The sequence below is a fragment of the Ciconia boyciana genome, chromosome 1 (genome assembly GCF_034638445.1).
Source record: "Ciconia boyciana chromosome 1, ASM3463844v1, whole genome shotgun sequence".
NCBI lineage: Eukaryota > Metazoa > Chordata > Aves > Ciconiiformes > Ciconiidae > Ciconia > Ciconia boyciana.
In genome coordinates this window covers 35,058,001-35,070,530 of record NC_132934.1, presented here as the reverse complement: position 1 = coordinate 35,070,530, position 12,530 = coordinate 35,058,001, and the positions used below count along the sequence as shown (strand labels likewise).

Here is a 12,530-nt window from a genome sequence, read left to right as displayed (position 1 = left end):
TCTTCCTGTAGCCAGCTGTTTATATTAAGAGCTTTTATATCAGGGAAGGGAATATGAACAACTCCCAGGAGAATGCATGGCCCTGCGAGGAGATGTAGTGTTGCATCTGTGATATAAAAAGGGCTCTTCAGGGTTTGACTGAGGTTTGTGCGTTTCTTCTGTTGCAGGCTGCCTGCTCTAACCCAAAATACTTTCCCCTGCATTCCAGGTTGAAAAAGTGATGTTCTAGAACAGTGATTTCTAACCCTCTGTTTTCATGCATCATCTCTAAAGATTTGAAGCCACTGATAAATGGCCTACATTCTTTTCACTTTCAACTGCTGTTATCCATTCATATTCATTAACTTAGAACAAAAGGAGTTAAGTACTGTGGGAAATACTGAGTGGAGTTACAGGCCATATGAAATATTTTAATATTCTGCAAGGTAAAACATTAAGGTACTATTGGAACTAAAATGCTGGTAGCTTGCTTGTTGATTTGATTAATGCCTGCTGTCTGTAATTTTCACAATTGGAAATTCAGTAGGTTTAACCTCTAAAAATAGAAGAAGTAAGAACGTAGGCTACAAACCTCTGTGCAATACAATATCTAGTGCAGCAATAAATATGTTTCTATAAAGATTTTGTATTGCTCCAAAATACAGTTACTTGTTAGTAAAGCCCCTGTGATATTTGTTGCTCTTACCTGCTTTTGTGGAATGGTGTCATGAACCTGAATGCTCTTGGGAGCTGCTGCTGCTTTTTCTTTGAGCTTTCATTGAACAAGTCCTTGGTGGTAGCACAATACAAATTACTGAATACTGCAGGACTCCACCTGTCCTTCCTGTTGAAAGGAAGGTGAAGGGAGCTGATTATAACAGCTTGATATCTGTGTCCTTTCCAAGGAGCTCAAATTCCTGTTTCATTATTTTCCATCTGGATGAATGCAGATGTGAAAAAAGTAATGGTGATTACCTGCAAAAAAGTAGCATTTAGGGTGGCCTGCCAGAAACACGCTGGGAGGATGTATTCTTGGCTTTTGCTAAAAATGACCTCTATCTGAGGTCTGAGAGCTCCTTAATTGCTCAGTTCCGAAGTGTCAATACTGCCCCTGGTCTTTTGGTGGTGGTTGGAAATGTACAGAAGATGGCTTTTCCTGAAGAACAGATCCTGGTGCTTCAACCAGCATTTCACCTCTAGCCTCCTGTAGACTTGTAGGTGTGTTTACATTTGAAATTCATTTGCAAGTTCAAGCTGATAACAAATACAAAAATAAATGTTTTCAAAACAGCATCATTATGATGCAGGAATGCAAGTGTGGTTTAAATTAACTTTTTGTATGTATGTTTAGGCACTGATTTTTTTAAAAAATGTTAATCTGATTTACAAAGCAGGGCTACCTATACACTCCTGTGACAACTAGAGAGCTTCTGCAGCCATAAGCTTCCTTCCCCTTGTGCTAACACACCCTCCGTGCCTGTTTGCAGGGTACTTTGTTTGCTTTATCGCTGGGATCAGAGCCAGAATCTAGCAACCACAGTGGTGACATGGAGGATGCCTTACTTTTCAAGCTTTTTTTTTTTTCCTTTGAGTAGATCTCATATAATGTGCATACCTTCCATAATAATGGATAGTGTGGGAATTAACTAATGAACCAAAGCATGTAGTATTGATGCTCTTTCTATAGCTGCTGGGACTTTAGAAAGGCACGTTGTCATACTGAACTGTAATGTATTAACTACCGATAACTTTTTAAAACAGGGTGTTCCAAATGCTGCTCATGTAAGTAATAACATGAGTGCTCCAGCCTTGCCTGCTCCAACGGCAGTCCTGGGAAATGTGGGAACAGTTCAGGGACCAAGTTCGGGTAATGCAACGTCGTCAAGTCACATCAAGAGCTCTAATGCAGCTGTAAAAGTGGGAGAAAACAAAGCAAGTGTAACAGTGGAAGCCAGTGCAGATAGCTCGAAGAAGGACCAGGCAAGTTCAAAGTTCAGAGTATATTTATATATACCGTTTTATACATTTATATATAAAACATATATATAAATTTTTATATTATATATACAAATTTTTATATACTAAAACATAGCAAACTATGACAGTACCCCTTCTGGGTGATATACTTGATACCATCATGTATGTGATACTTTTGTGGTGGCTGTAGGACATAAATTAGCAAGCTGACTCTTTTCAATGTAGTCGTCTTTAAAGCAGCACTAGCTTGAATATTACTTTAATTGCTGTGCGACAGCATTCTGTTCTCAGTAAAACACAAGCAGCTCTCATGAGAGCTGAAATGTGAGTGAGGGGAGCATGGTTTTCTAGTCTTCTGTAGTAACTTTTTTCCTGTAAAGTTCTAGTTTGTGATTGATAAAAAGATACGTAGGCAGGCAGTGAAAAATAACACTCAAGTTTTTTTTTTCATCAGAAATTGTTAATTCAAGAAAAAGCGGCACAAGAGGTCAAACTGGCTATTAAACCTTTCTACCAAAATAAAGACATCACTAAGGAAGAATATAAAGAAATTGTGCGGAAAGCTGTAGATAAAGTAAGTTGATCTAGTAATCTGAAATGCATACATTTCAGTTGAGGTAGGGTTTGGGGTGGATTTCTTCATCTTGTGGGAACAACTGGTAGTTGCTGGGAGAGGGAATAGGAAAAGCAAAAATACCTTCGTCTTTCTCCATCCATGAGAGCTTTCTTAGCTCCTCAGAACATAACTCATTGTGTGAGAGCTTCTGAATTTCCATTCAACTTATTTGGGAAGCAACTGGGAAGTGTTAGGAGTTTCCAAAGTTGTTCTGCCTGAGATGGAGAAACCTGGGGTGCTGGGAAAATAAATAAATAGTGTGGAACAGTGGCAAATCAACAGAAAAGTTTAAAACATTTTTTTTCTTTAAAACTGTTGTAGGTTTGTCATAGCAAGAGCGGAGAAGTTAATTCTGCAAAAGTGGCAAATCTAGTGAAAGCGTATGTAGACAAATACAAACATTCACGGAAGAAAAATCCCGAAGAGGCAGTCTCCTGTGAAAGGAAATAGAACGTGTTTTCAGTTTTTGATTTTATTCTATCTGCAAAGTGCAATTTCAACATGAACCGTTAACTGAAAATTGTACATGACAGTGCTTTGAATCTGGTTTTGATAAAATTATTTTTCAATGTAGTATATAATGTTTTGTTCTAAAGAAATATAGATCTACAGGGCAACTTCTTTATTCCTTTTTAAAAACAGATGTCTAAAAAAAATAAAGGTGTAAAGAAGAATCATTAGGAATGTACGATTGTGTGGATACTTAGATGTACAGCATTTTGACTTGAATAACAGAGTGCATTAAATTAGAAACTTTGTCTGAGTACATTGGGTTTGGAACAGGTATGTACAGTACATGTAATCGGTCAGATTAAAGTAAAATTTTCTTTTGATTTCTCCCTAATTATAGCAAAGATAAAATAATGTATTGCCTTGACAAATATTTCTAGTGTTAACTGGAGAGGCTGAATGCAGGGGTCACAATGTGTATATAAAAAAAGCACATGGAGTTGTCTGAACAGAAGAACTGTTTAGATTTTAAAAAGCAAAATCATAAACAGTAAAATGCAGTGCCGAAAACCACAGGCGCTGCACATCTGTTGTAACACCAAATAAAAATTATGCTGCTTGGTTTTGTTTGTGATGTTTTTCAATTTGTTTCAAGATAGTGGGATGAACTTGAATAATTTTTCTGTGCTGAAGCCCTCAATCACCACACACTGACAACCTCAGTTCACGTCTAACCCTGCCCCTTAGCTAGTAGGGAATTAGTATGCTAGAGCTGGATGTTCAGAAACATAAGCCAGTTTCTTCAAATAAAATCAAGAAAGCTGGAATTTGTTAGTAGGCTCCCGGTTGATCAGAGACTGCCAGTTGTGCCGATCTTAGCTGTGTAATACTTTTCTTTGTTAACTAGGGACTGTAGCATGGATCACCAGACTGGTATTGAACCTGCGCAATCTGAAGTCATGTGCAACAGCTTTTCTACTTCCCCGAGCACTTTTGTGTAGAGAGGTTAGTAGAGGTACCACAAGCATTTTAAAAGCAGATGTGGGGTCACTGAATGTGCTAGGGGAATGCTTACACCTAAGCTAAAACTGGTTTTACTGAGGTAGCAGCAGGGAGAGTTGCTGAAACACTATCATCACTGCGGGCTCCTTATGGAAAGAATAGCTTGGGATCCTTCTGGATTTGAGTGGAGAAGGAGCCTTACTCTGAGATTTAATCCGAGATAGAAATATTTGTTCCCTTACTCTCACAGTGCTGTTACAATTTCAGCACTCCCCCTCCAGTCCTGCCATGCGGTAACAACCTTTGGTGCTGGCTCAGCCTGGCTTCTGTTCCAGCTCAAGCACAAATACAACATTTTGACAGAAAGTATCAGTTGAGTTTTCTGAGAAATTATCTCTTCATAGCCAATAGTTCCCGAATTAACTTTTCTTGACAGAAAACAGAGTCTTACCCTGTAAGTAACTTTTGCAGAAGCCTGAGGATGAAATAAGGGATATACACCCCTGTACACACACGTGATTATATAGAGAGATATATATGTAAAAAATGTGATGTCACAACAGTTGATCACTTGGTTTTAACTATAACTTTCTGCAGACTTAATGAAGCATTTGACTGTCTATATTTATTTTTGTGTGCCTAAATAAAAATACCATGTAAATTAGAAACAGATATAATACATTTTCTACAGTCAAGCCAGGTTTTAGATTTTTCAAAATACTCAGTTTTACACTGTGGTAGCAATTTGTATGATCTCTTGAACTATTTTAAGCTAAAATTGGTTAGCACTTTTTGAAAAATGTTGTAGCAAATTGCTATGTCTATCCTGGTTTATCACGCCATGCGTACTTATTTTTCTTACATTTTCCTTCTCTGAATTTTTGGATTTTAATGACTTTTTATATCTTTTTACTCTATACAGTTGAGCCTTGCTATAGAGCTCCTTTCAGGAGCCAGATAAATGCTTTGTGGGTTTTTTTCCCTTTTAGAGGAGAGGTGGAAATTGGGTGGGAAGGAACAATGGGGGATTTAAACTGGGAGAGGGGAGGGTTCATTAATTTCTTGTTTTGCAGCTCCTGACTGGAAGATAAGCTGTCACTTGCTGCCACATTGTTTGGGCAGTGACTATAGCGATGCTCCACTGTATTTCAAAACGTAATGAAGAATATCAGATAGAGTAGCATGTGATCAGTAACTATTTTTTACAATTAAATACTTCAGAACTTACCAGAAAATATGCAGCTCGTTACAATTTCTATGTTGAATTAAAAAAAAATAAAATGCATTGCCTTAATACGTAGACTCTCCTCCTATTTTTCCCAAAAAGCAGTAAGGTGCGACTGCCCAAGAAGGCATGTACTTCAACCTTGTAGTCATGTTTGTTAAAATAGCATGAAAACTGTATTTCTATTTATTGAAACTCCTTGTACTGAAAGTCCCAACATGCAGTAGCACTGAAGGCAAAGAGATGGGGATGCTGCACCCTGTTGATGCCTCTAGGGTATCAGTAATTCATTTGATCCAAATTGCCTTGAGGAAAACAATTGCTAAGCTGTATACCTTCTGTGAACTTATGCAAATCAAAAGGGTTTTCCTTGCACTCTTTCCACTGTCTCACTGTGCATGCTGCTTGAATGTCTCATCCTAAAGATGTATCTTAGGAGCACAGTGGCTGTCCAAAGTCCACAATATGATGTTTGTAGCATAAGGCTGGAGTGCTGTCTACTGAAAAAATACTCTAAAAACTAGTTTTGTGTAGTGCTTAACAGTTTCTAATAAATTCTTTTCACTAAGCTGCAAGTAGTCTGTGTTTGGTCTTAAATGATTCTGGCTCAAGGGGTTTAATTCAGAACGCAGTGTAAGTACTATTACTTCTGTACGTATGCATATTTAACCTTGCTCTACGTTGTCAAGGCTCCCCCTCCTTTACACCTGGTTTGTTTTCAGTTAGTTTGTCCTCACCCTGCCTTGCCTGTCTGCAGATGCTGCAAGCTGAAGAAAAACAAATGTGGCAAAGTGTCCATTTACTGCGAGCGCTGCAGCAGGGTCTCTAGATACTGGGTCTTGCAAAAAGTTGGGGGGCCGGGTGTGTGTTACAATCTGCTGCATGGACCAAAGAAGGGCAGGACTCAGAGCAACTAGGCCATGTCCCACACAATAGAAGTACTGATGAAAACAGCGGGCTTCACTGAAATAGCCCATTGGGAGTTCAGCACATGATAGCCTACCTTCCTCGGGAGCTATATGCCAGGCATCACTTTACTTTCTAGGATTAACCCCACTGTACTTTATGAGGTACCTCCACAGGTAATGTGGACACAAGCTGTCCTTCAAGGTGGCTGGCTGCCTGCTCTCTGAAATTCAAAGAAGCTTTGGCGGGGTGATAACATCCAGGCTGGGAAAGGATAGTCTTACCTTGATACTGCTCACATGGTGTCTTGGTTCTGTGTTTACTAAAGGTGCCCTAATAGGTGGGCAGGTGATCTTAGGAAAGAGCACACCACTTTGAGGAGCAAGGGTGGAAATTCAGGTCAAGACCCAAGTGGCTTGGCGAGGGTGTTCCCTGGGAAGAGGGAGGCTTAGAGGTGCCAGTTCCTTGAGGCCAAGTCTTCAGAAGGAAGAAGCCCACTCCCAGGCATGTCCTGCAGCTGTAATGGTCGAGTGAAGCTGGGCTAGTGAGACCAGCTCCTGGGGTGTTACTCCGGGAAGGGTTTTGTCACTCATGAGGATGAAGTTAACTTAAGCAAATGGAGCTACACTTACATCAGAGGCTGAGGGAAGACATTATTTCCAAGAAAAGATAGTCTTGAAAAGGAAAGTAATTTAAACCAACTGACTGCAGTTAATTAATTAAAAATGTATTGCCTAAATTGTAAGCCAGTCTTACTTCTACATGGCTGCTTAGGGCCATGGACCTTTGCAAGCATCCTAACAGCAAAAATCACCACTTCATCTATCGTTGCAAAGGGCTTTTCAGTACATCGGGGTGACTTAAGCTGTGTCCACCGTGCCCCCCTTGGCCTCCACCTGCAGTTTGCTGCAAGCTGCACACAGGCATCACAGAAGTTGATTTTTGCACATGCAAAAGGTCTTGATCTGTGTCCTGCAAATACATGCACTCAAGCTTAAGCAGGTGAGGAGTTTAAAATTTTGAAAAATCATTTAAAAATCAAATTACTTGTGTGTCAGGAGAGCCATCTGCCTGGTCTCCTCAAAGGGCAATTACTGCATCAAGCAAATGGGTAGGAGGAAGGATAGCTCGTTTTGGCTCTGAGCAGTGTTGGCACCACCAGGACAGAACCATTTCTGAGCATGAGCCGGCCCAGAACATGGGAAGAGGAGAGGCATGTGGGGACAAACGGCAAGGGCAGAAGTACCTCATTAGTCTGGACTTGTAATTTTTGCTGAGCAAGTGCCATGGCAGGCTGGTTTATGCAGCTAAAGCCTTTCTGGATCCCACCTCTGCAAGTAGTGCCTTGAAATCTTTACTTATTTTTGCTACAGCAATCACTCTGCTGGAGTCTACTGCCAACAAAAGGGTTTGGTTTTCCCCAGAAGCCACATCTCAGGCATCGTAACACATCAGTGTGTAAAACAAATATGTTGATTCCAAAGGTGAACTTAACACCTTTTGAATCACAGCGATGAAACTACTCTGGCAAAGATTTTCATTATTATACATATTGCAATATTCACATTAATCAATAGTTTATAAAAAAGTAGAGACAAGGACGGACAATAAAGTAGATGATTACTGAAATAATTGGCTATTAAAGAGTACTTACTAGATGCAGCAGCTTTGAAAGTAATGGAGCATCTATGAAGATTTTTTTATTTTTTTAATCACTAACCTAGAGATTAAAAAAAAAAAAAAAAGGCACAATTAACTACTTGCATAAAAGGAGATGAATCTGTGAGAAGGCCCAGGCTGGGATATGGAACTTGACTTAAACTTGACTCTTACTTTTCCAATATTACTCAGTCACAACTCCCAGAGACTCACACACCAACAGTAACTTTTCAACCTGCTCTTCATTTTCGTAGCCTGTTTGTGCAATAAACACAGAAGATTACAGCAAGTAGTAGATGCTCATTATCCACAGTAAACAATCAAACTCGGAGTGGAATCCAACACAGAGAAAAATTACTGCAGGAGCCAAACCCAAGGAATTTTGTCAGCAGGTTGTCATATAATTAGTCCTAAAGTGTTGCAGAAATTAATCCTACGACCACTGAATTTTTTATGACGAGGATCAATCAAAAATAGCCAGGGATTCCTGGATGCTTCAGTGCAATGGCAGGTGGGATTAAAGAAAATAACAACTCGTGGAAGTCAGAGTTTACCTATAAAGTCCAGAGCCTTTTACAGAAATTCAGGTCTCTCAGGGACCAGGAAGGTAGCTTACACGTGGTGAGTAGAGCCTCCTCTAACATGAGACAGGAACATTGCTGCCTTTTTTTCTCTGCACGAGTGACGGAGGGACATCCCATGTGCAGGTATTTGCAGCACAGACATTTATCAGGAGCGCTGATGGCCAAAGCACAGCCCCTGGCTCGCTCTGCCCAAAGCCAAGAGGAGAGCAGAGCTTCTCCTCCCGCGGGCAGCAGAAGGACCAGGGACCCCCGGCGTTGCCTGCAGGCGTGAAGCCCCAGGACACGCACCAAAAGGAAACCTGTCCTTAGAGAGCATCTGGGAGAAAAGGCTGTCACACACCCAGGTTGCTCAGTCATCATCATCTACCACTGCATGGTACCTGGTAGTTAAATGGCTGTATCAGCTGATAAACTCTAAGATATTCCCCTGAAAATATGATGACATATCTTGGAAGCACAAGATCTGCCTCTGATTTGATTGGCTTTGACTGATGCCAATACACTACAGAGCTGCTGCTCCCCGTGCAAAGCACATGGCTTTGCTACGTAACCTCAGCATCCCCAAAACACGAGGGATTAAGTAACCAACTTGGGGTGTGGGAGACCCTCCTCACCGGGGGATTCAACCCCCGCCTCCCTCTCGCTGACACAGTGCAGCTCTGCAGCCACATCATCAAGCCAAAGAGGGCACGAGGAGATGGACTTCCATGGCCTTGCATCGAGCCCTTGCGTCAGCCTGGTGTCCCAGGGCAGTGCCTAGAGGGGAATTCAATGACTATTTAAATTTAAAGAAAGAGTTCCAATAAACATACAGTGATATTTGGGATTGGGGGAAATACAAAGCACACACAACCACGCAGCATAGGCACCTCGTGTTGCATGGGTTGTGGCAAGTAGATTAAATTTCTGAGGCACTGTGGGTTTTACTACAGGGTTAGCCGTAGGTCAGTTGGCCAAGACTTCACAGAGGCTTAGAGAGATTTGAAGTTGCAACCCTTCTAAACCCTACCGACCCCAGGTGACGCGGGCAGGACAGCCCCACTGGCACACCGCAGGGCCCAGAGCAGCGACAGAGCTTTGGGTTGTGAAGGTTACATCCCGTCCGAGTAGCACAGGGAGACCCAGCCAGAACAGCACCCACCCCATTTCCTCATTACCCCGATGACATCTAATGGAATGATGTAATCATATTAACTTTTGTAATGGCGCAGGCTCCCTGTTTCTAAGATCTTATTCCAAAGGAAAAAGCAAGAAGTACTGGCCCTTCTTCCTCCCTTACCGCTCCCTTCACCGGAGGCTGGCAAAGCGACTGAGCTCCAGCTAACCTTCCCGGGGTTAGCCAGCGAGGAGCCCACCGAGGCCAGCAGCAGAACTGGGATGAGGGTACAATCTCCCATCCTGGAGGGCGTTTCATACTTCATGATTCACCGTGTAACTCCATCCTAAACAATATAAATGCAGAGACCCCTGCCTAAAGATAAGGAACAAGCAGATAGGTGGGTATCAGAAAAATTTACTTAGCCAGGACAGCAAGTTACCTGTGGGCAAGCGGATTTAAAAAATCCCAAACAACAAAACCAGCAAATCCACCTAAAAAGTATTCAAAGCCTACCTTAAAACAGCTGTCCAAAAGCCACCCAACCTAAGAGCAGACAATTGACCTTACCATGAATACATCCTTGTGAGATTTTTGCTATTCTAATATTGCATTTCTTTTCACTTAAGGTACAAAGCCATCAACTTATCCTGCCTTTTTAAAGGTATCGGCTCAGATTATTCTCTGGTTAACTTACCACAGATGGGGAGAAGCCAAGACACAAATGGCAACGATGTTGTGAGAAACAGCACACTGATACAACTATGTGAAAAACAGCAGGTTATTAAAACCAAGCCAAGATAGTTTTGAAGTCACAGTAATTTAGGAAGATGATATTGCCATCTCGCCAGAAACAAACCGGTGGTAACTTTACTCGTAACACTCAGCCCTGAATTCTCCGTCACTTGAGAACAATTCACAAACGCAAACCACTCCGTGCGAAATCCCCCTCGCCCAACGGATCCAGCTACGCACAGTTCACCCCGGCAGAGCCGCAGCCCTGAGCGCGCAGGCACACCCTCGGCCACGCAGAGGGGCACGGAGCGACCTTGTGGCTCCACTACCTTCCACTCGCTGCCCACGCCAGACGCTGCAGCCTGCACACACGTCACGTTGCCCAGCAAGCGAAAGGACATCAGCCACGAAGCCCTCTGCAGCCACCCACGCAAGGAACGACGGACGGCCTAATAACTGCCTGGTAGAAAAGGCAGAGGAGGGAGAAAGAGTGCGACGGGATGATTACGGGTATCCCTAGCTGTTGCACGTCATCGTATCACAATGAGCTGCTGATTTATCTTCCCACAAGGCAGGGCAGTACTGTGATCTCCGTGTTGCAGCAGACGAGACAGTTCCACATGCCGTGACTTGCTGCAAGCCACAAAAGAGATCTTTGGCAGGGATGTGAATTGAACTCAAACCTCGCTACGTGCTCCAGTGCTTCTCCCTCCAGGCTACGCCCTTTCAAAGCTGGAGAGTGAAACTAAAAAGAAAACAATGAAACCAAAATATTTTTAGTAGTAATAAAATTATTTGAATCTAGGAAGTGCTTTGCCCCAAACTGTAGGTAGGCAGGCAGTAATTAACACTGATGGCTGCGCACTTCAGCCCTGCCATCACGCCCTACAGAAGAAACACCAGGCACTGTATCATCAAGCAAAGCCAAGCGTAAATTAATGGGGAAAAGAGCCAATTTAAAGATGAACAACTGTAATGCTTTTTCTCCTTCCAGGCAAGCCTGTTGCAATAGTTTTCAGTGGAGGTTAGACCAGACGCCAACAAGTGCTCTGTTACTGTGCTGATAACTTAACAACCTTGAGGAAAGTCAGACTGATGACTGAGGAATAACATCTACTTTGACAAGAGGTGCTTTTAGCATCCTCACTATACTGAGAAACACTTCAAAAGAAGAACTTTAACTGTAGATACAAGAGATTTCCTCATTTTAAAAATACACCTAACCTGGAATTAGTATCATCTAGTTTTGTCATGTTCCCCCCCGCCCCCGAGAAGTTTGTAGTCTTCTTCAAGAAGATGCTGTGGAGCCAAGCCAAACCAGAAATTCTTTATGACTGTGCTCCTGAGCTGACACTCACTGGAGAACCACAGGATGTTTTCCATCGGTTGCAATGAGCAGTGGTGTCACTGAAGTAACTTATAATGAAGAAAATACACATAATAGAAATTATGCATTTACCTGCTCCAAAAATACCTATAATGGTAGTATGCTGTGTACCATGTGGAATATAAAACACACAGTGCTAGTTATTCTCCCCCGCAATGAACTTTCAAAAAATGGATTTGTCACAAACAACTTGGAGCTGTGAAGAGTTAAGTGACAGCAAGTCTGCATCAAACTCCCACGTATAACTATTACACTAACAAGCACTAGAATACAGATGACAGACCTGGCAATCACACCGCGATATATACGGTTACATTACCAAGGTACCTGCGTGAATCCTGCATTTTTTGCTTTTTGGCAACTATATTCTGAAATGGGAAGTTCTCCAGGAACAATCAGCTAGTAAATATTTCACAGTAAAACTATGAATATGCACAGAAATCGGTAATACACATCACAGGCTGGAACTATATAATCTATGCTTTGCCCTCCATTTGTTACTCAGAAAGATTACATTTGGGCTGCCTTGAAACTGGGGTACGTTTGAAACAGTCGGTGGAAATGTAAGTCGTTCTGAACACTGCAAAAGGCTTGTAATAGAAATGGTGAGAGAGGGAAAGCTCCACCTAGTTCCCTGCGTCTGAAATCCTCACAGACCGCGCACACAGATAACTTTGCTCGTAAGAGGGCAATCCCAAGCACCGGGATTTCTACAGCTTCCTTCCAAAGACTGCTCTGTACCTCATTTCCCCCTTTCTTAATTCCATTATTCCATGCTGTATTTCCTAGAACTATTAGACTCAATTCCTTTCTGTATGCATAGGTTCACATTTTGCGATCTAGTAAATATTTGTTCCTCTCAAATAAATGAACATGTAAAATTATTACTCAATCCTCAAATCCATTAGGTAACA

General features: G+C 41.9%; 1 protein-coding gene across 3 annotated transcripts in view; it reads left to right on the top strand.

The window, feature by feature from the left end:
• The window catches only part of SCAF11 (SR-related CTD associated factor 11), a 49,707-nt gene extending 46,063 nt beyond the window's left edge, over nt 1–3,644 (top strand). For all 3 annotated transcript variants that reach the window (XM_072862427.1, XM_072862444.1, XM_072862436.1), the window contains exons 13-15: nt 1,741–1,959; nt 2,411–2,530; nt 2,894–3,644. In XM_072862427.1, the coding sequence (XP_072718528.1) occupies nt 1,741–1,959; nt 2,411–2,530; nt 2,894–3,022 (468 nt within the window). In that variant the 3' untranslated portion in view covers nt 3,023–3,644. The remainder of the gene's footprint in view (nt 1–1,740; nt 1,960–2,410; nt 2,531–2,893) is intronic.
• The last annotated feature ends 8,886 nt before the right edge of the window (nt 3,645–12,530 follow it).